Source organism: Pocillopora damicornis, chromosome 12 (genome assembly GCF_964200805.1).
Source record: "Pocillopora damicornis chromosome 12, jaPocDami1.2, whole genome shotgun sequence".
NCBI classification, from domain to species: domain Eukaryota; kingdom Metazoa; phylum Cnidaria; class Anthozoa; order Scleractinia; family Pocilloporidae; genus Pocillopora; species Pocillopora damicornis.
In genome coordinates, this window is record NC_142681.1 from 4,643,022 (window position 1) to 4,670,143 (window position 27,122).

The 27,122-nt window shown below is 35.3% G+C and overlaps 2 protein-coding genes across 4 annotated transcripts; one reads left to right on the forward strand and one right to left on the reverse strand.

Moving 5' to 3' along the window:
- Positions 1 to 37: 37 nt before the first annotated feature.
- Positions 38 to 3,244, reverse strand: LOC113681553 (protein CREG1). The gene is made up of 5 exons (XM_027198653.2): positions 2,908 to 3,244; positions 1,930 to 2,106; positions 1,285 to 1,568; positions 858 to 948; positions 38 to 729 (listed from the first exon to the last, which is right to left on the reverse strand). The coding sequence occupies exons 1-5, from the start codon at positions 3,128 to 3,130 to the stop codon at positions 626 to 628; spliced, it is 879 nt and encodes a 292-aa protein (XP_027054454.2). The 5' UTR covers positions 3,131 to 3,244; the 3' UTR covers positions 38 to 625.
- Positions 3,245 to 3,277: 33 nt separating this feature from the next.
- On the forward strand, positions 3,278 to 26,759 carry LOC113681542 (centrosome and spindle pole-associated protein 1). 3 transcript variants are annotated; one of them, XM_089188727.1, is made up of 41 exons: positions 3,278 to 3,667; positions 4,632 to 4,675; positions 5,222 to 5,274; positions 5,749 to 5,864; positions 6,543 to 6,626; positions 8,228 to 8,305; positions 8,477 to 8,510; positions 9,090 to 9,171; positions 9,305 to 9,337; positions 9,550 to 9,640; positions 9,801 to 9,853; positions 10,307 to 10,345; positions 10,755 to 10,827; positions 11,151 to 11,206; positions 11,843 to 11,937; positions 12,222 to 12,318; positions 13,017 to 13,074; positions 13,645 to 13,909; positions 14,404 to 14,442; positions 14,766 to 14,944; positions 15,993 to 16,042; positions 16,154 to 16,251; positions 16,746 to 16,910; positions 17,714 to 17,781; positions 18,141 to 18,194; positions 18,320 to 18,385; positions 18,783 to 18,866; positions 19,023 to 19,178; positions 19,706 to 19,768; positions 20,164 to 20,251; positions 20,504 to 20,554; positions 20,727 to 20,845; positions 21,638 to 21,687; positions 21,896 to 21,968; positions 22,305 to 22,347; positions 22,515 to 22,608; positions 22,787 to 22,821; positions 23,379 to 23,428; positions 23,844 to 24,023; positions 24,774 to 24,970; positions 25,335 to 26,759. In XM_089188727.1, the coding sequence occupies exons 1-41, from the start codon at positions 3,578 to 3,580 to the stop codon at positions 25,405 to 25,407; spliced, it is 3,516 nt and encodes a 1,171-aa protein (XP_089044853.1). In that variant the 5' UTR covers positions 3,278 to 3,577; the 3' UTR covers positions 25,408 to 26,759. The 3 variants fall into 3 exon arrangements, with proteins under 3 accessions (XP_089044853.1, XP_089044854.1, XP_089044855.1); XM_089188728.1 differs by having other exon boundaries at positions 19,023 to 19,172; XM_089188729.1 differs by lacking the exons at positions 3,278 to 3,667; positions 4,632 to 4,675; positions 5,222 to 5,274; positions 5,749 to 5,864; positions 6,543 to 6,626 and adding an exon at positions 7,022 to 7,609.
- Positions 26,760 to 27,122: the final 363 nt, after the last annotated feature.

A 27,122-nucleotide genomic window follows, 5' to 3' on the forward strand; every position in this document is an offset into this window, starting at 1 on the left:
AAAGCAAGACACTTTGAAGTCAAGAACTAACAATCTATTAAAATTCAGAAACTTTATTTTAAATTTTCATTACAGACACTTTTCCCCATGATAAACTTTTCTTTCCTGCATAGAGAAAACCTAATATATTAAAGTTAAATTACAAGTACAATTCTACAGTCTGCATTGTGGTTAAAAAGCATCAAACCCACCTACGTGTATAAATCTAATGATTATCCAGTATCATGAGATAAATGCTTCCCATGAACCATGGTTTGAGCTGTAAGTTTCAATTTCATAAATGAAAGCTTGTGTAAGTACTATAGCATAAGCTCCAGTTCACTTTTTTTATGGCAAATCTCTCCCATAGTGCCTTGTGCCTGCTTGCAGGCCACAATGGCATAGTAAAATTAAAAAAAAATAATGAAATCTCTTTGAGGGTAAAAAAAAAAAACAGAAAAAGCTAAACCCACAAGAAACACCGAGTCAGGAGCTTAGTGGGCCACACAGGAAGGGGCAAGCATTCCTAACACTGTGCCACTTCCTCAATCATTATTCTAATAATATTAAGAGTAACTGACTCTTTTCAAAAGTGAATTTTCAACATTTTTAGCTTTAGAAATCCTGCTCTAAAGATTTAGTTCATTTACAACTCAGCCTTAAAGTAATCTTTTACAGGCACCATAGTGGCACCCCCATAGAAATCGACAAGCCACACGTCTGTGATTACAAGCTTCAGTGTTTGCCAACCTGGAAGAAAAATATTCAGTTCAAGAAACAGATTCTATTGCTGTGCATTTGTTCAGTAAAAGATTACAGATGATGTCAAAATGTGGTAAAAATAAAAAACTGGGACCCATATATATTTGGGAACTCACCATGATCTTTAGGCCATGTTTTCATCACAGGATGTCTAGCAAAGATGGCATTTAGTGCAAACTTTTCTTCCTCAGGACCAACATGGACAAGCTGCAATGATTTCAAAATCTGTCTCAGGTTTGAATTGGATGAAACATTTTGGACACCTTTTGTCTTATAGCCACCATCCTGGATACCTTTGGAAATAGCCTGCTACCTCTGACTGAAAAACTGATCAGAAACTCTCTCTTATTACAGATATATTTTTCCTTGTAATTCAGTTCCCTGTGATTCAGTTCAGAGAATTTGGTGTTTTATCAAGACAACACCATTTTCCTGATAGATAAGTTTATTCTTATCTCCTCTTCCCTGGATAATATGCTTAAATTTTGAGGAGAACTTATGCATTGATTACCAGTACTGGATGTAAAAGAAATGACAGACTACCTTTCCAATAAGAGTCACTCTGGAGCAAAGAGGATCTTCAGGATCCCATTTATGAACTTTGCAGTAATCACTCTGTGCCTCCGACAGTGCCAAGGTGGATAGGTTGTTGGCCTCAATGTTTTTCACTATTGGGTCAAACTTTGCCACATAGAAGTATGGTACCCCTGTGCTGTTAGTGACAGTGCCATCACTAAAGGAAATTGCCATTCCAAAAGGTACTCCAGACATTGAAACAGAAATGGTTGATATTGATCCCCAGTCACTGTTGTGCACAATGTACCTTGCTACATATCAGGAAATGGAGAAAAATATTAAAAAACTTAACAATAAAATGCAACCCTACTTATAGCTCTACTTTGACTAATTTTGACAAAATAACTGTGTTTGTTTAGATTTCATGAAAACATTAGGCAGAGCAACTGTACCTTTTAAACTGTTGCCTTTTAAATCTCAATGGCCACCAAGAAACCAAAAGCATTCAATTTACAGTAACTCACACAGAGAAGCAGCAGTAGGAAATAAATTTTCCACCCAAGCTGATGAGGAGCACATCATGTTAATGAAAAACTTAATTTAGAAAAAGGACATTCAAGGTTCAATTTAGAGACTTCAAGTAGTCTGATTGCTGTTAACTTAAATATTTACCTGTTTTTGCCTTTTCAAATCTTGAAGGTGGATCATATGAGGATTCAGGTAAAGGTGGAGGTTTAAACATAGGAAACATCTTGGCATGACGATGTTCTTCTCTCATCCTCATGTCATGCATGAGTCTGTCATCAAAGCGTTCTCCAGGCCTAATTTGTCTGACACGTGCTTTGTACCCTGAAAGAATATAAATAACTTCTAAAATACTGTAACCCCAATTTTAATGTCCCAAAATTTAAAATCTAGGATTTAGATCTCACCCCATAAGAGCCAGACCTATACATTGGCCATAAAGCAATGGGTCTGTAGTTGGGTGTATGTGGGGGGAGAGAAGTGAGTATTAAACAGCGGTTAAAAGGCAATGCAAATATCTGCATGTCATCAGGTTTAAACTGCAAAGACTCCCTCTTATCATACATCCAGTTCTATGCTCGTCACGTCTCACCGTTTCTTATAAGTAATTGCCCTATTTTTAGCTCTCATTAAATAGTTGCGTCAAACGGTAAAGCTGGAAGTAGCTTTTGTGGTTTAAGATCAAAATATGTTCCGCTGATCCACGTTCCTTCGATTTAACCCAGGCTACTTTAAAAGAAAAATGAATTTAAAACCATTTTAGACATGGAAAAGGCATCCACTAGGTATCACATCAAAAGCAATGAGGCAATGAATAAAGTACTTCGAATAAAGTCGAAATGAACCCATCGGAGAAGCAGATGGTCTGTGAAACCCAGAACTGAAGAATCGAGTCGACTTCAAATCTTTTTTAGCAACGTTTTTTTCAAAATAACGTTCCCCAAATCGCATCAGTTCGAAAAACGATACACTAGAAATAGAACATGATCTAACCCCTCTGAAGATGCGGCAGCGAGGAGCAAAAGGTGGAAGGTGATCGAGCAACTCGACAGAATCAGAAAGGTAGTCATAACTTTCCGCTTCAATTTTTTCTCGTTAATCAAACATACAGAAGTATTAACAAACCTGCATCTCGTGAAAATGATTGCTCGTCGGTACTTGAATTCTGAAAAGTGATCGCAGACAAAAATACACCGACTACCACCATGTACGCCAGGGCATAGCAGACGAATCTCCAGATATGGTCCGAACCTTCCTCCGTATTTTCGTCTTCCACCTCAACATCGGGAAATGGAGCTTCGATTTGGTCCTTGCTCAAGAGCTTGACCTTATCCTCTGAAGTACCCATCACTAAGAGCGCTCACAGGTAAACTGTGTTTTGATGTTTCTGCGCTTAGTCGCTCCTCTATTTACAATAAGTTTCTCTGTTCCAGACTTTCCTGTTTCTTAACCTTCAGTTCATTGGTCAAAGTTTGAACCAATCAACAACGGGCTCTTTGTATCAACCGAGAGTCGTTATGGGTAATGGTAACTAGAAACATGGCGGATATCAACGCTAACAACTTTGGAATGCTAATTTTAAAGTTCTTTCACTATTTCTAGCCCTTTGGTAACCGAATTTATACCTACATACCGGTTAAACTACTAACTGGTCTTCAGCTGTATTCTAACAATGCGACAAAAAGGCGGAGAATTCATGTGTGAATTGTTATTGTCCACTTGACTACAAACAACTTTCGGTATTGGTGTCCTGGTCAAATTTAATTTTCATGCTTTAGAAACATATTTTTCGGAAATGGCAGAGGACTTGTCAAGCTTCATTGAATCTCAGAAGCGGAAGCTTGAACAGGAAAGGGCCGAAATGTTACGGGCTCAAGAAAACGAGGTAAAAGCGATATTTTGACGTCAATTAATTTATTTAAGTTTTCTGAGCAATTTTTAAACTTTTAAGTTTACAATAACTGTTTTCCGATAAGCATATGCAGCTGTACGTTAATAGTTTGAAGGCACTGTGCCTGATAGTCTTAATTTTTAACGATGATTTTACCAATAACGTAATGCTCACAAATTATTGACTTTGGGGAAATGGAAATTTTGTTTAAGTACGTGATAAACCACTTTCAGCCGGATACTTTGTTTAGCAGCCTCATCGAGTGCTGCATTTAACCAGCTGTTTGTGTGGTAAACAAATAATGTATTTTCGCTGACTGCAAGTTACAAGAAGTTGTTTTGCCTTAGGTGCCTGTAGTGATGTAGTAGTTATAACCAAGTACCATTTTAGAATTACACTTAAAAATTGGAAATACAATTGCTATTTTGTTCTCTCTAAACCTAAAGATCAGGGCCCAGTTGTTTGAAGGCCAATTGGTGCTAATCCAAAGTTAAATTTTAATCTGGGTTTATTTATTCCTTTATTCAAAAGCCTTTTTGGGATAATTTCTGGTCTTCTTTTTAGAGCATCAAATAATTATAATCTAGGCAAAAAGAATTTGACTGAATTTTCTTTTAAGCTATCAGATCTGAAATCAGATTTCACACTAACCCTGGGTTATCTTAACCCAGCTTTGAACAACCCAACCCACATTGTTATCTTGCAGTATTTTACACATTTGACACTGGGGTTGAAAGATGAGAGAGTCAATGACTCAAAGCACTCTGAACATGTACTTGTTCATGACATACTGATTAAACATATTTCTCATTTCTTTTCTTTCTTTATTACTCTTAACTTAAACCAGATTGTATTTTTTTTATATGGCCACCTTCAGCTGAGCAACAATAATTTATAGATGTAGAGTTGTTATTTAGATGATGGCTTTCAACAGAATCATTATTATATCTTGTTATAGGACCGTAGCAGAACAAGTCCGAGAGGATACAAACATGATGACAGGTATTGTTAGCTGCAATCTGAACTTGGTCATATGACACTAATGTGATGCAATTACCTTCTACTTCATGCCTATAGTTAGGTTTAATAGGTTTTTTCTTCTAGTACTTTGCAGTCAATATTTTTTTGGCTGCAAAGTTCCTTTTTGACCTCACTTCCTTTTGTATATTGATTAAGGATAATTGATCATGACTTAATCTCTCATAAGGATGCCATGAACCTAAAAAATGAGATGAAACCCTTGTTTCTTTTTGTTGGGGTTTTTAGCTCAAAACAAAAATTATTCTGGAATCCAGGGCTAACATTTATGTCCTCTGGAATAGTAGGGCTCCCAGTGCTATGCTCACTTCAAATTGTTATCTAGATTTTATTGGAAGAGTCACCTTAATGGTTGTTATCAGTGAGAGTAGTTATTAAACATGCAGAAATCTAAGAAGATTAGAACAAGAATAGCAGGAAGACACTGTGGTGTATTTTTTTGTTTATTTACTTAATTCTAAATTTTTTGATTAAAACAATTGTCAGTTGTGTCATCTCATCTTTATTTAGGTATGGCCAAGTGGCTCCTACTCCAGCATCTGAGTCAAGGACAAAGGCTAAAGGTAAAATGTATTTCAACAATGTGCCATTTATAAGCATTTTAGCCATTTGCATGTCTGTAAGACTTGTATGTGTATTATCTTATCTGACATTTAACCCTTTAACTCCCAGAAGTGATTCACATGTAACTTTTACCTATGATATTCGTCCACTATCCAGCAAACTGGCAGTGAGAGTACTCAAATATATCAGGTAGAAGTTGTTATCTTGATCTAACACCAGATACTCGTGACTAATTCACAAGAAAAGGAGTAGCAGCTAGAGGGGAGAATTAACAATCAGATCTTGGGGGTTAAAGTATTTAGTCTGATTATGAGAAGTACACCCGTAGATGATGGAGCTTATCCCAGGTCTCCTGGGCTGAAGTAGCTTGGTCTGATTGACCAGATTAAAATTGACTAGAATGGTAGTTTTTGTCTGTTAGAATTGTTATCATAAAGTGTCATTAATAATTTTATTACTATTGCTTTTTTCAGTAACAACCCCTGAGAAAGACAATAATGTAGGAGGCCTGAAGCTAGGAGGTTATGAAAAACACCAACAGAGGTTGCGTCAAGAGAGGAAAGAGGATTATAGAAAATATTTGGCAGAGGTAAGCATCAATTTGTCTGATAGAGAGCTTTTGAATTAAGTGACTACAACAGCCAGTTTAACGAGGGGAAATGTTACTAGGAACCAACGAGAAATCAAACAGAAAACAAAGTTTTGTTTAAGTTTTGTCTGATGGTTAAGAATGTGTAACAAGTTTTCTTAACTAGCACAGATGGAAGTAAAGTAAAACCAACACAATTCTAGACTACTCTGGGACTCAACTGACAGTTCCTGGTAGTGTATGAAATTATAAATTGAGAACTCTCCTTTCTAACTTCTTCTCATAAGCTACTATGTAATTACTATCAATTGGATGAACTTGGTGTTGCCACAAGATGCGCCTTTCAGCTGATAGGTTTGTCTATTGTATTTTCTTTGGGCATTTTCTGGATATTGTATTGAAATTGAGAGGAGAAATTACATGCTAGTTATTTTGTGGAGTGACAGGGTTTAGATAGACATTTTAAATCACCTCAGAACAATATGATTATTTTTCAACCTAACATAATTAGTGATATTTAAATCAGAGTAATTTACTGGTCATGGTTGAACAATTTGTAGAAAAGCAAAATCTTACATCATGTGCACAAATTATTCAATGTAATAAAGAAGCCAAGTAACTTAACTTAAAGATGTGGAAATTTTTTCACTGACTAAGCTTATTGTGTTTTGGTCATAGAAAAACATCCGCAGCACAGGGAAAGCTAGCCCTGCTTTATTGGACACCAACACAACCCCTTATCTAGGATACAAGTCACAGGGGGTTAGTGTTCTTGTAGTTTCCCTACTTGTTTTAATTTCTGGCTGAAACAACTGATCTTGAATGAATTTTGTCAACTGTTGTCAGTTATGTCTTTTACACAATTTATTAGTCAGTTCTCCTTTTGTCTGATTGGTCATCGTTATAAATTTGGTTTTGTTCTTATGACACTTGATTGAGAATCACCCTAAAAGCAATATGGTCTTCAAAATTTTATTTATAAATTTGTTTTGGATATTGAAAGCATGTTAAATAATACCAATTTTGTGAGATTTCTGGTTATGAGAATGGACAAGAATTTCCTCCCTTGCCATGAATAATGTTATTTTTAATTTGTTGATATACTGGTATTCTAAAACGTAATATGATGACAGTTTCAGTGACTATCATGTGATATCAGAAATTATTAGATTTAGAAGGTTTTTTGCTGAATTCATTGATTAACATATTTATCACACGTTTTGTGAATTAGATTCTCTAAATTTGGGAATTAATAATATTATTGAGCTGATCACATTTAGTATAATGTCTAACCTAAATAATTAATAATCTTGATTATATTCCTCCCACATAACATATTTGCATAATATCAGTTTTCCTTAGCAGGTGGTGTATATAATGAGTAAGAACCGATGAAAGTTTTCAACTCAACTGATTATTGTTACGAGTTTAAAAATTCTCAGCTTCAATTCATAAATTTTGGTGAAGAAATAAGAAATGTTTTTTCCAGTTTAAAAGTCAAGAACTCAACCATCAAATGATGGTTTTTAAAGTCAGTTTGTTATTTATATTGATGGACATTGGACAATCATGGTAACTTTAGTCTTAGACTGAATTGTTAAAATGAAAAGGGGGAGAAAAATTGAAGCATTCATTTCATGGACTGGGCTCAGTTGGAGTTGTTAAAGGAAACTTGCCGAACTGTTGAAAGGTTTGGGCTTCTTGGTGGAAAACTAAACTTTCATGACAGCTGGCTTCACCCTTTGGTAAAGATTGTGAGCTTTTAAATTTAGTTGTTGTAAACTGGTGATAATTATTTTGCTTTGATAAAACAGAGGTTTAGATATTTGTGGGCTCATTGTGTTGCCTAAGTGATTATGTCTTATTTACCTTGACATCGGGCTTTTAATTATGAAAGCTTTCACATACTTATGTATGTCATTTAGCACCACTTATTCCCTATTATGATTGAAAGAATTCAAAAGTTTTGTTGCATGATATCTTTATCAATATCAAGATGATAAATACTGCTTCAATTTGACAAGATGTCAGGAATTTATTGATTAGAACATTGAATTTACTACAATTATTACAAATAATAATTTTACCAAAATTTTTATTTGGAAAAGTCTTCTTACACAATTATACCCCCCACATTCACAAAATGGAAACAATTTAAAGTGCTGAAATAAAATTTTGTTCAAAGATTTGGTAGCAATTGCGTCATAAGAGTTTAGATGGCAAGCTTCTTGCTTGTTAATTATTACTTACTTTGTATCACAAACAGCAAAATGAATTTTTTGAAAAATGATTGTAATTTTGTGATTCATAGAATTTTAACAAATTAAATTTATCTAAAGTTATCATTTGCCTCATTTCTTTAGTCCCAAACAAGGAGGGATGAATACAGGGATGATGATGACTCCCACAAAAACAGAAGAAGAGGAAAAGAAAACTATGATGTAAATGATATTTTTAAAATTAATATTGCCCTAAATACTTGCATCTGAGTGATTGCTCTAAACTATTTGGAACTATTTGATATCATTAACTGCTCACAGCTGTATAGATATATATATAAGGCTAGAGTGATGAGCATATGTTTGGTTCTTACTATGGTTTTGCCTTCACAGGATTTGGAAAGAGCCCATGATGTCAAAGACAGAGGTAAAAGTCTGATTTGCCAACAGAACTAACTATTTAATAGCTTTTGTTCTCTTAAACAAAAAATAAGGTACATTCATTTAAAAATGAAGAAATGCTAAAGAATTTTTCTAATAAGATAATTTATGTAATTCTCTAGAAGATAGAAATTCTCTAACCAGTTCTAGGTATTGGTAATTAATAGAGATGTCAATCAAAGCCATTACTGGTGGTCATTGCTGCCTGTAAGACCTCTCATTGCAGTTTGTTTAGCCTGCAAGCAAGCTCTTATTGCCACCTATTTCACCTTTGGCAGTTGCTCATTGAAAAAGTTAATTTAATCCTCTAACTCCTAAGATCTGATGGTTAATTCTCCCCTCTAACTGTCTCACATTTCCTTGTAAATAAGTTGTGAGAATTTGGTGCTAGATTAAGATAATAACTTCCACTAGATATATTTGAGTATTCTCATAACCTGTTTGGTGGATAGTGCATGGATATTGTAGGGAGAAGTTATTTTTTGATCACTTCTGGGGGTTAAAGGGTCAAACCCTTGTGATAAATTAACACACCATGCTTAGTTTTTTATTGGCTTCATTCTAGGGGAAAACAGACAACCAAGCAACTTGTTTGAGTCCTATGAAGATATCTTACAAAGAAAGCGTGCCCAAGAGAGAAGATATAGGTGTGAGCTCTTACTTACTCTACATTGTGATTCTCTGCATAATTCTGTTTTGGGTTTGATTACAAAAACCAAGATTTTTTTCATTGGTCATGGGTATTAAAACAATTTTTTACCTTTCTCTTTGGTGTTACAGAGGTTTTGATGACTATGATTCTGGACCAGAAAGGTAAGTTCAGAAATTTTAAGTTTCCTTCAGTACATGCTGCTGCAATATTTATCTCAATTGACAGTTGGTTTATATCAGCATGGGCCCATAGAGATATGAAGGGCAGGGGTTGCTTGGAGAGCAGATGTGCGAGAGTTGCTTAATATGTAGGTGTCACATTATTAATTAGTTCATTTAATTAAACCTTATCATTTACCCTCTGTCTCCTTCAGGCCCATGAGACTGAATGCTCCACAGTATAAACAGAACTCAAGAAGTGATGGATATCTTAGTCGGAGATATGATGATGATGATGATTATGATGTAAGATGTTAAATTTGTTTGGTTTAAATTTTAAACATGTACTGTTGAGTTGTGTGATGGTCACAATTGTGATATAAACAACATCAACTGTATGAATTTGATTAAATTCTATTTTATTCACACTATTCAAAAATTCTGTTTTTTTTTTACGGTCTCACAGAGTTTCAGCAGGAATCGACCAAGAGCTAGGAGGGAGAAAAGCTTTGAATCAAAGTAAGATAAAGTTATGTTGCTTAATAGCCATCTAACAATTTGAAATAAGCACCATGATATTGGGAGGTAAATGCTCAATTTGTTGTTGTTGTTGCTGTTGTTGTGTTTTTTGGTGGTAGAGAAGTGTGCATATCATGAAAAGTCTCTCTTAGGATTGATAGTTGGAGAGTAGGGATGGCAAAGTAGTAAGTTAGAGCACTTGTCCCCCACCACTATGACCTGGGTTTCCATTCCTGCATGGACATTGCATCACACGTGAGTTGAATTTGTTGTTGGTTCTTATCCTTGCTTTGAGGGTTTTTTCTCTGGGTCCATCCTCCTGTGGTAAAAACATTTCAAATTCCAATTTGAATTGGAAACAGTGGACAAGAAAAGCCACCTTGTGTAGTGTCCATTGTTTAATTTCCATTCCCATTCTCATAAGCTGATTTCCTTTCTGTTTGATTCCTCTAGGCGTGTTCGTTTTCATGGTGATGAAGATTTGGATGATGAGTAAGGTCTTTTTGTTACTGCCACTCATGAATTACCTTGAAATTATAGTACCTGCAAGTAATTTGTTACTATGATTTTTCCAGAGTTGGGATTTTACAATTTTTTTTATAGATCCTATTAATTTTAGTAAAAGAGAAATGTTCCAAATTACTAAGCCTCAGTCTTTTAACTCCTTGCAGTGACTGGCTTCTTATTTCTCCTTATGATACAACCCTAGAATCAAATGTAAAGATCATGTGGAGAAAGGAAACAATCACCAACCAGAGAAGCTCTTGATTGTTAAACAAATTCTCCTTGTCAGCATTCATAGATAGTAGAGAGAGTAAGTAGTAAGGAGAATATACACACTCATGTTAGGGTATAAAAGGTTGGGGATACCTCATTTAATTGGGTTTTAACTCATTTTTAGTGCATGGGTCAAGCCTAGAAGGAAACTTGATTATTATGATGATGAAGATGAAGAAGAGGAACTTTTAGACTGGGTTTGTATTTTTAATTGGTTTTTATTTTCTTTTATCAGTTTTATCAGTTTAATTCCTAACCTCTCAGTAGAATTTGTTTTGATTGTACTGAAACAGATATGTCCAGAAATGCATGCAGTGAGAAATCAAACCAAGGTTTTGCTTGAACATGTTTGACTAAAGTTCATAAAATACTGTCAATTCTGACTAAAATTCACCAAAATCTTCAAATCCATGAACATTCACCTGGTTTGACGGAATTTTGTCAAATCTGCCATTTTCTTTTACTGTGTGCATTTCTGGACTTGTACTGAACACGACACATTACCTTCTTGTGTGGTTAGATGAAAAGAAGAGGAAAAAGACCACAGAGGAGAAATAGTGCTCATCTGCCAGAAAGGTAACTGTGTTAATGTGTTAAGTTCAACCAACAGTTACTTTGGTTGGAGTGCTGAGCTAATACTTAATATCTAAGTAATGTGAATAAATGACTTGCAATGCATTTGTCGCAATATTTCAAACAATTGTCATGTAGTAATTACTCAAAACTATCACAGTGACTTTTTACTCTGTATTTTTTTTATATGATTGTCTTATGTCATGTTATAATTCAATTAAAATACTAAGTTGTAATTAGTTTTTTGGCATAGTAACCTATGTGGGATATTTGGCAAATGATGATAAATCACTTGTCCTCATCCTGGGATTTACAAGATTTTTTGTTGTTCTCCCGACCGACATGTTTTGAGGGTTATTAGGTTAGCATTCTATTGAAATTCAGTTGTATTGATTTGTGTTAGTTTTCTATGAATTTCCAGTCACAATAAATGATTGATACTTTCTTATTCAATTAGAGCACTACCTTGAAGAATCTTTTTTAGTTTGACTGACCAGGATGTTGATGTGTGACATTGCAGCCTAGTGGGCTGTGCAGTGCACCTCGGTTAAAAGACTGTTCATGCCTAGCATTTCTTTTAGCTTCTTAAATTGAATTCTTGTTCTATAAAAACAGCATGTTACCCTTTTTGCTTTTTAGAGAACCTCCACCAGATGAAACACTCCAGAGAAGCAAAACAGACACTGGTATCAGGTCACATTCTGCCCCTCTTGAAGGAGCTGGAATCATTGGAGGTAAACTGCCTGATATTAAATTAAAATAAGAGTTTCAATTGCTGTTTTGTGAAAAAATTATTGAAGACTGATGATAACACTAATCCTGTTAGTATTATGAAGAATAATTATTTATCTCACATTTAGTCACTTCTGATGTTAATTGCAATCCACATCTCAGCCTCATCTTGGATATTCACAGAGCTAGTCATACAGTTATATCAAATGTTATTTAAATCCTTTGTATGCTTTCACTACAACAAAAAGTGGATCAAGTGATAAACAAGGTTGTTTGGTAACTTCAGGTTCACAGGAATCAAAGGTAGATAAGGCCAAGAAACAGGAACAGTATAAGAGGGAGCTGCAACAACAAATGCAAGAGCAGGCAAACATCAAAAAAAGGTATCTTGCACTCTTGTTAGATTAAAGTGTCATGACTGGAGTGGTAGTATCATTACTGCAGGTGCATAACATAGTTTCCTTGGCATGAAGCAAGCTAAGGTGGAGTTAGGTTACCCTCCCTTCTCTCTCCTGGACTAAATGGAAGTCAAAGTAGGCAGTTACACAACAGTTTGTGAAGATTCCTTAACCCTTTTACTCCCAAGATCTTATTAGCAATCCTCCTTACTGTCTGCCATACAATTCTTTAGATTTTATTCAGAGAATTTGGTATTGGATCAACTAATAATCTTCCTATGGCTATTTTTCTTTATTCTCATCACTTGCCTGCTTGATATTGACATTGAATCTGATTGTGAGGAGAAATTCTGTCTTGGTCACTCATGGGAGTTAAAGGGTTAACTGTTTAATTGGGATAGGAAGAAGCACTCTGTAAGGCTTGTGTCTTGCTCAAAGTCACAACACAGTGACTTGCACAGGGTTTTAAACTAGACTCCTCTATCCACTGGGAGTGCAATGAATTTGTTGACTGAAATTATGATACTTTTCAAAGAATGTATTTATCAGCAGCTAAAGGTGAAAGGTTGATCCATATAAAGATATATGTCATGTGCATAGTTTCTGGAACCAAAGATACAGGGAAGCTTTTTATTTCTCAGTGATTTATTGTTTCTAGATCCATGATTCTGTTTCATTTTCAGAGAAAAACTGCTTCATTTGGGAGTTGAGGAAAATGACAGTGGGCCAGTGAACTCACAGGTTATTATCGTCTTTATTTCAATTTTTGCATTGTTCCTCTACAATTGCTGTTGATATAAGTTGTTGTAATCATTCCCTCATCCTTGTTTTTTTTCCTGAATACAATGGCATGTACAATGGATGTGTTACAACTAATTTGTTTGTTTTAATTTGCATTTTTCTCAGTGAATGACTCAAATTCTTAAACCAAGAAAATTGCAGTTAATCTAATTTGAAATCATGTTAATCCTTTAACCCCCAGAAGTGACTTACGTGTAACTTCTCTTTGCAATTCCAATATGCTTAGTGCAAACAGGTAAGGATAACAAACAAACAAGCTTAACAGCTAGAGGGTGTTCTCTTGAATACTATTTGGATCTTGCAGCTTAAAGGGTCAACCTGAATTCCAACTGTAACCTACAACAGATACTTAACTAGCTTCAAATCATGAGAATGTTATTTGTTCAGATGGACATGGTTGTAAATTCAGGAACCAACCCAACTTTTGAATTGCCTAAGGGGAAAAACATATATCTAGTTTATTCATTTTTAATTAGTTCTAGAGTTTTAAAACATCAATTTTTCTTTCAGCTTGACAGAACCCCCCCAAATACCAATAGAAGATCACATCCTTCTCAATCACAAGGCTATGACACATCCCTAGCCAACTATGGACCTAGTTCCAGACCTCCTCCTCACCCTGCGATTCACTCAAATCCTTATGATGACCCCTACTACTATTATGAGTCTCTAGAAATGGGGGCTCCCCAAGCCCCTTCATTGAATGGGCCTTTGGATTCCAGAAGAGGTCAAGCAAACAGGGGAGGCCTAAAGCTGGATGGTGGAATGTCTGAAGGTAATTTAGGTCTTTTTTTGAGTAAATCTTCATATTTTTAGGAGTTGTTATTGGGAATGAATTGGGTTATCGCTATTTTATGTGGCAAATGGCATATAACACGTCTCTGTCTGTTTTGGTGATAGATTGGAATGCAATTTGTTAATTAAAAATAATTCACCAAAGTGAAGGTGAATAGTGGTGAATATTTACTTAGCTGCAAAGTAGTGAGGTAATATCCACCTCTTTCATTCAGGGGAATAATCATTTTGGTATATACCACAGAGATACAAAAAAATTAGTTTATTTCTTTCAATCTACCAAAAAATGGTTGGAAATTAAACTCTTTTTGTGTCATAGGCTGCCTACAGGTGAATTAGTATTTGTTATTCACTTCTGAGCTAGCCAATCAGCACTTGGGAAAAGCACTATTCACTTGACTGTGTGGTATAATTATACTAAAAAGCAAAAACAAATTAATATTATTTTGATATTGCCTTGACTTTACGATGCAGGTGCTCAAACTAGGGATGCACATTCAAGAAGGGACCAAGGTACTGTAATGCAATATCTATGGTGTAGAAATTGCATGATCCACCATAATAATGATTTGATTCATTTCATTAGTCTTCAGTTGTGAATTCAAAGATTGTTGATTGAATCACAAGTCAAATATACAAATGTAGAAATTTTCTGTGTCTTAATTTATTTTGAATGTGCTGTTTAAGACTGCTCACTTGGAGCACACCAGGCCATCTTTTGAGTATTGTAATTATTCTATGATTCCAAACGATTCTTTTTGAGTCATACCACTTTTTCTTGAGTACTGGTATGCTGATAAGCAATCATTTTTCACTAATCTGATTTATTGTTACAGGATACACCACTCCTGCTCCATCATCCTTTCCCCAGGGGAATGAGGGTGAGTTAAGCCCTCACTCCCGTCTGCAGCCCCCTGGGGGTTATAGTAGTTTTGGAACAGGAAGTGATGATCCAGCATTGGTAGACAAGAAGAAAGCTGCTCAGCAAGCCTATCAAGAAGAGTTAAAGAGACAGGTATTTGACTTGTGAAACTGTTTTGTCCAGTCAGGGCTAGAAATGAAGTGGGAGATGTTGTGGCTTAGAGTGTTAAATTCTGGTTCCTGAAAGCCATGGGTCAATATTTGTCTTTTTAACCCCTTAAGCCCCAATAGTGATCAGCATCTTATTTCTCCTAACAATATCACTGCCAGATAAAATGTACAGATCATGAGAATGAATGAAATGATCACCAAAGGTGAAATGTCTTGATGTTTGAACAAATTCTCTCAATAAGTAAAATAAGAAACATATGGAGAACAGTGTCAAGAATATACATGTTGATATCAGGGCTTAAAGGGTTAAGTGAAACTTTAAACAGTAGTGTACCTCTTCACCAAGAAATTGGTTCTAATGAACAGTCAGGTTAACATGAGGAAATGCTGGCAGGTAACCTTTGCGACACACCATCCCAAGGGAAAGTGCAATACACTTAACCCTTAACAGCCTAGCATCAGTTTACAGGTTCTCCATACTGTTCTGTGTGCACCTACTTAAGATGGTTCTTACCGAGAGAATTTGCATAATATTTGAGAGCCTCTTGACCTTGCAACCATTTCCTTTATCCTTATGACCTTGATGTTTGATTCAGGGGTGATACTGTTGTGAGAAGTTAGATGCCTGTCACCCTCAGACATTAAAGGGTTACTTATTTATTCATTCTGGGGAAACTCGGATACCTTTAGGGGAGTTATTCACTGTACCCATGTGTTGGTGTTTCCCTTACATATTAAAGTTGGTAATTCTTAAGCTTATCAACCCTCTATTTTTCAATCAGATGTGAGGTGGGTTGAAACCCAATCCTGACTTGGTCTAATACTTGCCAACTCCCAGCTCTAATTAAAGGTGGATTTCACAAATGTAACAAAAACAAGAACATAACTTAGAAACTCAAATTTGTCACCTCACATCAGTGTGAAACTTACTGAAAACATTTAGATGGCCCTATGAAAGGGAGACCTTTAACCAAAAGGTCTTAAAAGCAAGAGACTGTGTGGCAATATTTAAGAATTTCCTTCACTTTTAGATGCAGGAAAGAGAAGTAAAGAAGCGAAAAGAAAAGGAGGAAAAGGAGAGGTCAGGCAGCACTGAAATTCTGGGTTCAAATCTTAGTTTTAGAAATCTGAGTGTGACTTGTTAATCCTGGAAATAATTTATATGTTTAGGCAAATGTTTTTGGTTTATCAGATATGACAGGAAGATTGAACAAGAAGCAGCTAATTACAATCCTTGGGGTAAGGGTGGAGCTGGTGCACCCATAAGAGATTCTGGAGGACAACTTGTTGGTACGCTGGTTATTTAATTGGAGCCTGTAGAGGTGGTAACTAGATGTGATCGTATCTGTCAGACTAAGTGTCTTTTTACTTGTTACTAAAAAATCACACAAAACCTTGTTATCTGTTACAGCCAGTTTTGTGTGGAAAGGTCGTTAACTTTATACCCACCCCACAAACAGAAGAGCATAAGGATGGCACTTTTTCTTATCTTCAACCTGTCCAGCTTTTCTTCTGGCAAAACTTCTTTTGAGAAAGAATTGTTAGGTGCCTTAAAGCTCTTTTCTCTGAGGTGCCCACCTCTAAAAGTGTGTCTTGAAATTAATGCTTCCAGATACAAGGCTCTACTAGAACACAGTTGTAAATTAATTGAAGTGAAACAATGATAGAGGAGTGGTCATGGGCATTTATTCAGTCATATTTACCCCAGTCAGCTCACTATTTCTTAATAGAAAGGCTGCTAGAAGTTGGTTTATTACACTGAGATGCTATATTTCTTTTTCTAGCAAACTTACGTACTTTAAAGCAGTATAATGATGAAGGAATAAATGTCAGCCCTCGGGAACAACCGCCTCCAGTAGAGACCAGATTTGATTTATCAGCACCTAGTGTTCCTTACTTATCCCCAAGACAAAGAGGGAACATTCAGACCAGTCCAGCACCAGCTACAGGTATTTTTTTAAATTTTATTTTGAAATTCCAAACTAAGACAAGCCACGGTTTTGGAAATATGAGGTACATGTAGCCTGCAATAACGGTCTCATAAGTGATGCAGCACAAAAATGAGTCAGGGCCCAGACCAAATCCTTTGCTAGCTTGTTTCTCTAGCAGCTTGGCTACTTGAACTGCAGTGCCTATGAATGTTTAAAAAATATACATTTTGTGTAATTGAATGGGTATGAATAAATGGTATTAAGTTTAACCCAAAGGAAATGGAAATGGTAAGTCCACTCTTAGCAAATGAAAACATATTAACAATCCTACTATTCCTCTTAGTTTGCTTGTCATAGCATAGGTCTAGCACTGTAATTGTTACTACCTTCAGATTAAAAAATATCATGTGTTGAGTTATGCCTGTAGTAACTGAGTGATTGGCTGTTCTAGCTATGAATGATACAGTAATACAGCTAGTTAACAGGTACTGTCAGTAGAAATTCCCATGCACTCATTGGTCAAGAACCATGATCATCAATAAAGTTATCAATAATAAAGATGGCATAAAATGTAACTCAACACCCAGCAATCCTTTCCATGTTGGAGAGAACGTGGCACTCTAAATTTTCTGAAATGGGGACAGTGACTTTACAGTGAAACCTCTTGGCTGCCCCTCATGGTTTCACTTAAGTTTTGAACATTGTTGACGTCATTTCAATGATCAATAAGGTTACAGGCAATGAAAAATTGTGGTCCATCTGATAATTTCACTTAACTGTGTGCAGTTGCTTTCATTCATGATATTTTTATTGTTCACTAGACTTATCTGGAAATGGACCAAGGACAACATTTGGAAGGTCTGATCCCCTCAAGGAAGCTCAGCCACAGGTAGGAACATACCTATATACATAAGAATTCCATGAATACATAGCAAATCTCTTTTCAATATTGAAACTTTGTCCAGCTGTGGATATTATGGATGCCTGCTAAATGTCACTCTCTCAGAAAAGTGTGCCATGATTCCTTCATGCTGTTTATCTTTGTGAGTTGAAAATGTGTACAGCTGCTGCTCAAGGAATCTTTTAGCCCTTTAACTCCTAGAAGTGATTAACATGTTACTTCTCCTTGCAATTTGTAATGTAAAGCCATCATGTAAATAGGTTATGAGAACAGATGATGTTATGGTGTATTGGGTTAGGTGTACTTCAGGGCTGATATCAAGATGTTTATATTCCTTTTGTTATAAGGATGATCTCAAAAGAGCAGCCAAACTGGAGTACCAAGAGCATCTTAGAAAACAGGTACTTTTAATTACAACTATGACTGTGTAATTCAGTGCACAATAATGTCTAGTTTTAATTTTGTGAGCAGCAGTGCCTGAAGGTGGATATGAAAGTATATTTTCACCTCTATTTTCAATTTACAGGTTGAAGAAAAGGAGAAAAAGAAAAAGGAAGAACTTGAGAAAATAAAACGAGAGGAAGAAGAATTGGTAGGATATAATTTAATAAATAGAATAAATAGTCATCATCAATAATCCGCTAAAAATATTATTTTTCCCCAGTCGTTAAAAACCCTCACATGTCGTAAAATGCAAGTAGTTTATGCTTTTCTTTTTGTTTTGACTTATAACTATTTAACTATATCAACTTCTCAGGATCCTTTTTTCTCCTGAATCTTGAAAGTCAATTTTTAATTAACCCTTTCACTTGTCAAGTCAATTTTTGTTTCTGAGAATTATACAAGTTCTTGTTGGCCTTCCCTGAGAATCTGTTTTTTTTTTCTTTTTTTTTTTTTTGGAGACAATATCATGTACTTGATTGTTTTCTTTATTCTCATTGTTTGATTTGTGGGACACACGATTTTTAAATAATTCATATTTCCTTTAGGAAAAAAGAATAGCAGATGAAAGGCTAAAGATGCAGAAAGATTTTGAGGAAGAGCAAGAAAAAACTCGAAAGAAAGAAGAGGAGGTACTCAAATGTGCAGTATCTGCTTCTAATGATTGAATAAATTTTTAAAACTAATTATTAAGGTCACTTTGTAATAAATCATGAGCCTTTACCAACTGTGATGGATTCAGCTGCTCAGCCTATTGTGAATGCTAATTTAAAACTTTTGTGCTGTAGGCAAGATTGAAGAATGAACAGATTAAGGAAGCTCAAGAGGCAAAGAAAAGAGAAGCAGAGAAGAAGAAGAAAGAAATGGAGGAACAGAGGCAAGCAGAGCTCAAGAGAAAACTTGATACTGAATTAGCAGCCAAAAAAGCTGCTGGTCAGGTGAGTGTGAGTATCATTTGTTGTTTTGTTACAATGTAACTAGCAGTATTTTAGAGAACTTGTCTCAAAGAGTGCTTTTAGATTGAGTGTCTTTATGGAAAAACTAAAGTAAATCCAATGGTGAAATAGGGCAATGTAAAATACTGTATAGAGTCAGGGAGAATCCATGGTAAAAACAAGATGCTGCCTGAAGTGTGGGAAAAATCAGGTGACTAGATTGTGATTGGTTTTGGTGCTGCATCTGATTAGTTTAGAGGGTGGCAAAAGTTTTCCATTGCAAAGTTAATCCAAACTAATTGAATCCTGGATGAATATCAAAAATCAATTTATAGTTACTCCTTAAAGTAAACCTAGTAAATCTAAAGTCAGTGGCTATAAAATGGCTGAGAAAGCCATGGGTTTCTTGTTCTTTAGTTGTTTTCAGGGAATTCATACTTGTATATGAAGGGTAAAAGGTTGAAATCTCTCGCACTCTTGCATACTGATGCTCACAGGCTGAAAGATATATATATGAATTTCCCTTTTCATGTCAGGAATCCTCAACACAAGAAAGAAGCAGTTCACCTCCCATCCCCACTGTCCTCAAAAGAATGGAGGTATGTACAATTAAGCTGGCAAAGGCTGTGTTGTAATGTTATTAATGTTAACTTTTAACATTGTTTATCAATGGCCTTAACTAATATTTTGTAACAACTTTGTCTGCTTGTTGAATTTCCCTGAAGATGTGGGTCCAGGTAAGGTAGAATGTCTGAAGCATTTTGAGAATTTTCTGTACCTCAATTTGCTTGTGAAAAGAACATAGGTTTAGGTTAGCACACTTTTGATCCCTTTTCATGAAATGTTTCACTGAAGCTGAACACTCTATCTTCTTTTCCTTGTTTGAATAATATACAAATTCAAAATTATTGCTGAGTAAAGAAAGTTGGTAGCAAGGAGAAATTGTGTTTTGTTGTCATACCTTAAAAGAATGTTCTGTCTTTCCTTCCTTTAGGGGGATGGTGATGTTACAGCTAACTTCAGGTCATCATCACCTCCAATTCCAGCAATAGCTAACAAACAGACACCACAAAATGTAAATGGTGAGAAGAAATTGATGCATATTATGAAAAAAATATTAATGTAATTCTTGCTGCAAAGTGTTTAGGAAAGGGTTATGTTCATAAGAGAATGGAGCCTTCAAATGTTTTTCTTGTTGAGCAGACTTCACTTTAAATTCAATTTTAATTTTTTTTTTTCGAAGTTAAAAATTTGAAAATGTCTCCCAGGGCTATCAGTAGCAATCAATGGATCTTATAACATATTAAATTTGCATCATTATTTTATGGATTTAGGGTATGTTGCAGGATCTACTCCCCCTCCAATGCAGGCCAGAAGAGGGCCAGGTATGATTTTTATTTACTTAATTTCAGATCAAAATTGTTTTTAACCCTAAACACCCTAACGTGGGTCTACAGATTCTTTGTACAATTTTCTTTACATTTGACAACTGACAAGGAGAATTTGTTTAGCAATCAAGAGCTTCTTCAGTTAAAGTTTAATTTTATTTTCTCAAAGAACATGTCAGGAGAGATGCACCAGATAGAGACGTCCTGAGTCAGCTGACAGCACTCAGGCAACAACTTAAAAATGAAGAGAAAAGAGTGCAGCAGCAAATGGATCATTCTACGGCTGTGGTATGATTTATTGACATTCTTTTTTTCCCTGTTTAACTTGAAGTACACCTGTATGTGCCACACAGTTGTGTTTGTACGATTTTGAAGATGTGTGTCTCTGTTGGAAACCATTATATTTGTAAATAAAAAATCTATTAAATCTATGAAGTTCAACAAACATGATGCTATCAACATTGCTGATCCTAGCAGTATGTAGGACATGTGTCATATGAACCTCCTAATAGACCTCGCTCACAACAGAGTATCTGTGTCTTAGCAATGGAGCAACGGAGTGCACTTGCTGAAGGTCTGAGGTTCATTTCCTCATGGAGACACATGAAAAAATTAAATTGACACTCTTTCTAACCTGTATCAGTAAGACCTACATTAATACATTGCAAGCAAAAACTAAATTTAAAGCTACTATTAATGGTGATCAGAGTTATTCTTATCAGAACTGGATGTTGTACTTTATTTCGTTGTTGCTGTATAAAGGTTTATTGAATCTTCATCTCCAGGCTAATCCCCCATGTTTTGAAAAAAGTATATTTTGATGCAAATGGGGATGGTAGGTTTTTAGTGCCAAGAGTGAAGAGAAAAATTAAATTTTTAGCTTTAAACATAAACACACATAAACTGAGTTTAATGGCCTAGCTTTGATAAGTCTCTTAAAGTTTAGTATTAATATACTTATCAAAAGTTATACATCTTGTTCTGCTGGTAGCATTATGGATTTTTTTTTTGTACTGAGTATACTTATGTCATTAATGAGAAAAATGCATGTTTTGAAATATGCTTTTCCTGTTGTCACAGAAAAGTTACTCTGAGATGCAGAGAGTTCCTGAAGACCTTGAAAGTAGAAGGTATACCAATGTTAGACTCACTAATTAATTATTAAACACGTGAAAGTTTATTCTTTTCCCTCAATTACACATATGGTTATACCTTTAAGTCCTTGAAGTGATCAACATGCAACTGGTAGATAGTAACATTATAAGGAAGATATTCTGAAACAAATCATTTTTATTATTTCTCTCTTTTCAATGTTATTGTGCTGTTTCGTCTTTTTAGAGTTAGAAGGGATGTTGATGTCTTTGATAGGGCTCTTGCCAACAAAACTGCTGTAGTAAAGAAAGATACTGAGGTATGATATAATTATTAACCCTTTACACCCGAACATCAGTATCTATATTCTCCATACTTTTCTCCGTATGTTTCTTTTGATACAGACGAGGAGAATTCAATTATGGATAAATGTTTCTTAGGTTGGCAATCATTTCCTTTATTCTCATGATCTTAATAAATGGTTTAGCAGTATTACTGTAAGGAGAAACTAGATGCTGGTCACTTCTAGGGTTTTAAGGGGTTAATATTATTATGGTAACCATAGATGAAATTTATGTGCAGTTTTTTCTTTGGAAAAAAATATCATTTGATGACTTTTTCATAACTAAAAAAATTTTTTTTGCTCTTTTTGCAGGGATTTTCAGCAGCTGATGAGTTTAACAGGATGAAATATGAAGGTAAAGTAAAACTTTTCTTTATTACATAGCATCCAATTAACTAGTATGTGTGTTCTAGATAATTGCAAGTTACAAAGTGTAGTGAGGTAATGATAAAATGCAAGTCAGAGAGTTGATGTTTTTTCTTGCCTACTTATGGTTTATTTATTTATCTTTCTGGTGTTTAGAAACATCTTCTCTTGCTGGGGAATTCAGAAGCAAGTTTCCAGATCCAGTGTCTACTGGCAGTGTGTTAGATCTTCAACAACAGGCCTATCTCAGGTTAGCATTGACAGTCTGTAAAGATTACAATGCTAATGATGAGTTCATAGAACTGGTCTTTAGAGCTGATTACAGGTGGCAGAACATCACATACAAACACTTAATAAATGCACGAATTTGAAAGACATTTATTCATAGTTGATAAAGTGTTAATTCATTTTTTGTGTTTCATCTATAGAGAACAAGAAGGCAAACTTGCAGCATTGAGATCAAGTGAGTGAACAACAAAATGCTGATTTTCACATCACAGCAATAATGTCATCTTAGTTGTGCCTCATTTTATTTTAGATTTTTGGAAGAGAAACACAGATTTGCATCAATATATTAATAGACTTTTTCTCCTTTGAAAATGTGTTGGCTAATTTTGGTACTATAACAATTTAAAATGTTTCAAAGAATGAGAGATTGGTTAACCCTTTGGCTCCAAAGAGTGACTAGCATCTAATTTCTCCTTACCATACCACCCCTGAATTAAGCATTTAGATCACAAGAATAAAAGAAGTGATCATCAACTAAAGAAGCTACTGATTGTTTAACAAATACTCCTTAGCAACACCTAAGGAAATGTAAAAAGAACAGTAGGGAGAATATGCATTCTTATGTGAGGATTTAAAGGGGTAGGGGAGTGTGAGCTGGGTTGAGATCAATTTTTTTTTTTGAGACCTTAATTTTACATCCCTAATGTGAGATTGGGTAGGCATGTATTACTGCATCTAGTATTGTATTCGGTTGACAGTCATTCTGACTGACAATTAATGTATTGTTAATAGATCCCAGCAAAAGTAACAAACAGTCTCCTAGAGGTGGACAACCGTACCAAGTAAGTTTCTTTCATTTAAATTTTTCCCTTATCTTATTATCTGACAGAACCTAAATGCAAAGTATTCAGAGTTAGCTTTGCTATATTGGATAATTCTCATTGACAGAATCCAACCATGCCTTAGAGTGATAATCGTATTTCTTTACATGCACTGTTTGTAATTACCAATTTTCCACTAATAAGTTAAAAGTATTGTTTTAAAGCTGTGAGGGCAAACCAGAAAACTGCAATCATTTCCTAAGAGATTGATGTCATTGAGAAACCAAACCTAGGGAAAAACAAATAAACGTGATTCATATGGAGAATGAGATTTTTCCATTAAATAGCTGTCTTCTTTTAATCATACCATGGATACCAAAGCTGATAGAAGTCTCCTCCCATTACCTATTGCACCATCTTGTTTCTCTATTTATAGTTGACAAGACGTCCACCAAGTCGTGACTCTCTTTTGGAATCAGAAAGTCAATTCCTTGCTGTTGATGACCCAAAGCAACTGCTTCCAATAGAACAAATGGTATCGTCCAGGCCAAGGCAATCATCTGCCAGAGAAAGACGGAGATGGAAGCAACTTGAAGAAATGGCAAGAAACCCCAGAGTAAGAAAGTTTAAAGCTTGTCATGTTTTCCCAAGTGCCAATCACAGGTTTCCCTGTGACAGTTAGTTCGCCAGAGGGTGACTGTATCTAAAGGATGCAGATTTTCATGTCATAAATTGATAGAACGAATTGTCATTCAAACCTGGGTTAGATTTGGGTGTGACAAATTTCATTTTCACCCTTAAAAAAATGTTTTCTGGATTTCACACATTGATCTAATAAACAGTTCAGCAAGGCAATAGTGGCCAAAGAAAAACAGCTATCCCTGGAACTTTGCAGATGCACTGTCACAGGAGTCCTTACTGTCTTTCAGTTTATGGTCTAAAATTTGGCTTGTGTTTTTAAGGTGGGCAGGTGTTGCTGGAAAGTTGTGTTTTGGGTGTCTCAGTTAGTAGTTATCATTTCCTAGTTATGTCTCAAATTTATGATGAACTTACTTGCCAAAACCCTGCAAAGTAACCAGACTATGAGAGGAGTTCTCTCTTCCAACTCTACCATAGCTATCAAGGTGGTATGAAAATGCCTTCAGCAATTTATACCTAAAATTACTCCCCACTAAGATGAAACAACCTTCCCTCTTATTTTGATACCAGGTTGTCTCCCTCAGACCATTATTACTCCTTTTTGTTGTTTTAATGAAGAATTAACTTAGTTTCCCTTTTTAAACTGGCAAAGGCAAAAGGAAACTTTGAATTTAAACCATTCATAGCAGATTATGCGATGAAATGGCACTTAATGTTTATTTTTCAGCCTCATGACACTTACAAGCCTCCAACCCCTGGTGGTTTCTCTTTAAATTCTGTCACAAGTTTTAATGTGGATGAAGTAGCAAATAAAAGTGAGGAGAGGCTAAAAAGACTTGAACTCATCCAGCAAGGACGTGGAAGCAAGAACAGCTTGCAGGGTGACCCTGATCAGGTCCTACAACGATTCATGGATGGTAGAAGGTAATCTACTGTCTGCCTTGTATATACTGTTCATTTGATTAAGAGAATGAATCTTTGGTTTTAACCAGAAGAAGCCTAGTGCAAAGTTTTGAAAAGGCTATCATATTTTAACCTTTACGATATCAATACATAATCAAGCAGGCAAGTAATGAGAATAGAGAAAATTATCAGGAAGGGGATTTTCAGTTGATCCAACACCAAATTCTGTGATGTAATATCATAAGAATGGTATAGCAGACAGTATGTAGAGTTACTAATGAGATTTTGGAATTGTAAGGGTTAAGAAATGCTTTATGAGTATTTGTTTAAATTAAGTAGTGTTCCTAATCAGTTGTTTGCCTGTTTTTTTTTCCTTATCATGCAGTCATCCTTCCGTCTTTGGCAGTAGACTGTCAGAAGCCTCACTTGAAGCAGAAACATCTTTTGAACCCATATGAAACCTGCATGGTCTACTACTCTAGCTGTGTGCCAAAGATCTAATCTCACCTTTATTCCTTTGCAAAGTCTATAAGTTTGTTCTTGAGATAGCAGGCTAGCTTCCCTGCTAATTTGAGAATTTTCCCATGCAAACCCTTGCACCCAGATACTGGAATGAAACTTAATAGGTTGTACCTCGTTCATATCTTTACCTTAGCTGAAATTGCTGGCACATAAGATGAAATTGATCCCAAAAACTACAAGGCCTGATCCATTCCAGGATCTGATTTATTTAAGACCAAGATTTCTCTTCAGTAGGAGTACAGTCATGTGAGTGGAAAAAAGAAATATTGTCATGGCAACTCCTTCCTGTACTGTCACCAAATTATTTGGGGGGGGGGGTGGGGGGAACATTCATACGGTTGTAACATACTATGAATAAACTACAAAGAAGGTTTTTTTTATATTGTTAACTACTAACAGTTATATTACAAGGGAATATATTGAGTGAGTGCGTAATTTATAATGTTATCTAACTTCTCTTGGGTCTTGTATCATATTCTTACTGCTTGTACATATGTATCTTTTTATACATGGTTTCCTTTCACTGAAATGCATATCTGCAGTCTTTATGAGGACAGATTATGATGTATATAGAACTGCAATGTGCAGTGATATTGTGGAGTGAACCTGCACAAAGCAATTTGTATTTTAACATGTCACAGGCAACTACAAATATTTATAACTTATAGATGTTAGGGACCTACAGGCTGGTTGTTCAAAACATTATGAAGCTAATTATGGGTTAGTGCAAATTTATATTGGTGCTCACTAGCTTTTATATTCAGGGTCAGTTCAATCACAAATCTTGGTCAAGGTGTAGTCTTAAGAAATCACTTAAAAGGCATGTGTAACTGACTGAAAGGGTCAACATTTTTCACTTGCCTCTAACATGCATATGAAATTTACTTGTGAAATGATTGGGAAATCACATAAAGACTGTGCCTTAATTTTAACATTGCAGAGGCCTGAGTACATGCAGATATGTGTCAAGCTTATTTAATGGTTAACTTTGCTGACAGTATTACATTGTACTTTCCCCTAAAAAATAGCCCATACATACACTATTAGGCAAGAAATATCAAAATCTCCCTTCATACTCATGTTTTTACCAAAAGATTGAAAATTTCGGTATGAAGTTTGAGCCTTAGGAACTAACTAAGGCAATTTTTAGGTAAAATAGTTATTTCAGTCACATGGAAAAGGTGTCAATCTTATGAAGTGCTTGTTTACACATAAAGCTTAATGTTGGATCTTAATAGAAAGGTCTGTGGGTAACTGTGGTTGAAAATAAAATGAATGAAATGATAAATCATAGCTCGTATAGTACTTTCAATCAGTAATTTTAAGTTTTCCCTGAAGTTTGCCTTGTTTCTGTCTTGTTTGAAACTTCATGTCTTTTTCCAGTTGGCTTTCACATTACTAAGAAACCATGGAACCCAAAACAGTGTAAAGTAATGATTCAAAGAATTTTTTTCTGATGTGCATTAAAGGGTAAGTAAGTTTGTGGTGCTGGGTTGGTGAGAGAGTATAACAAGGTAATTTGGTATGATCAACGAAGTTCATGCCATAAATTGGGCACTGTCAAGAATTTCAAAGCTGATGTTTTGAGCATTAGCCGGTCCTCAACCCAGTTGATAATACCCTTATTACCTTGATTTTTGCATCATTTGGT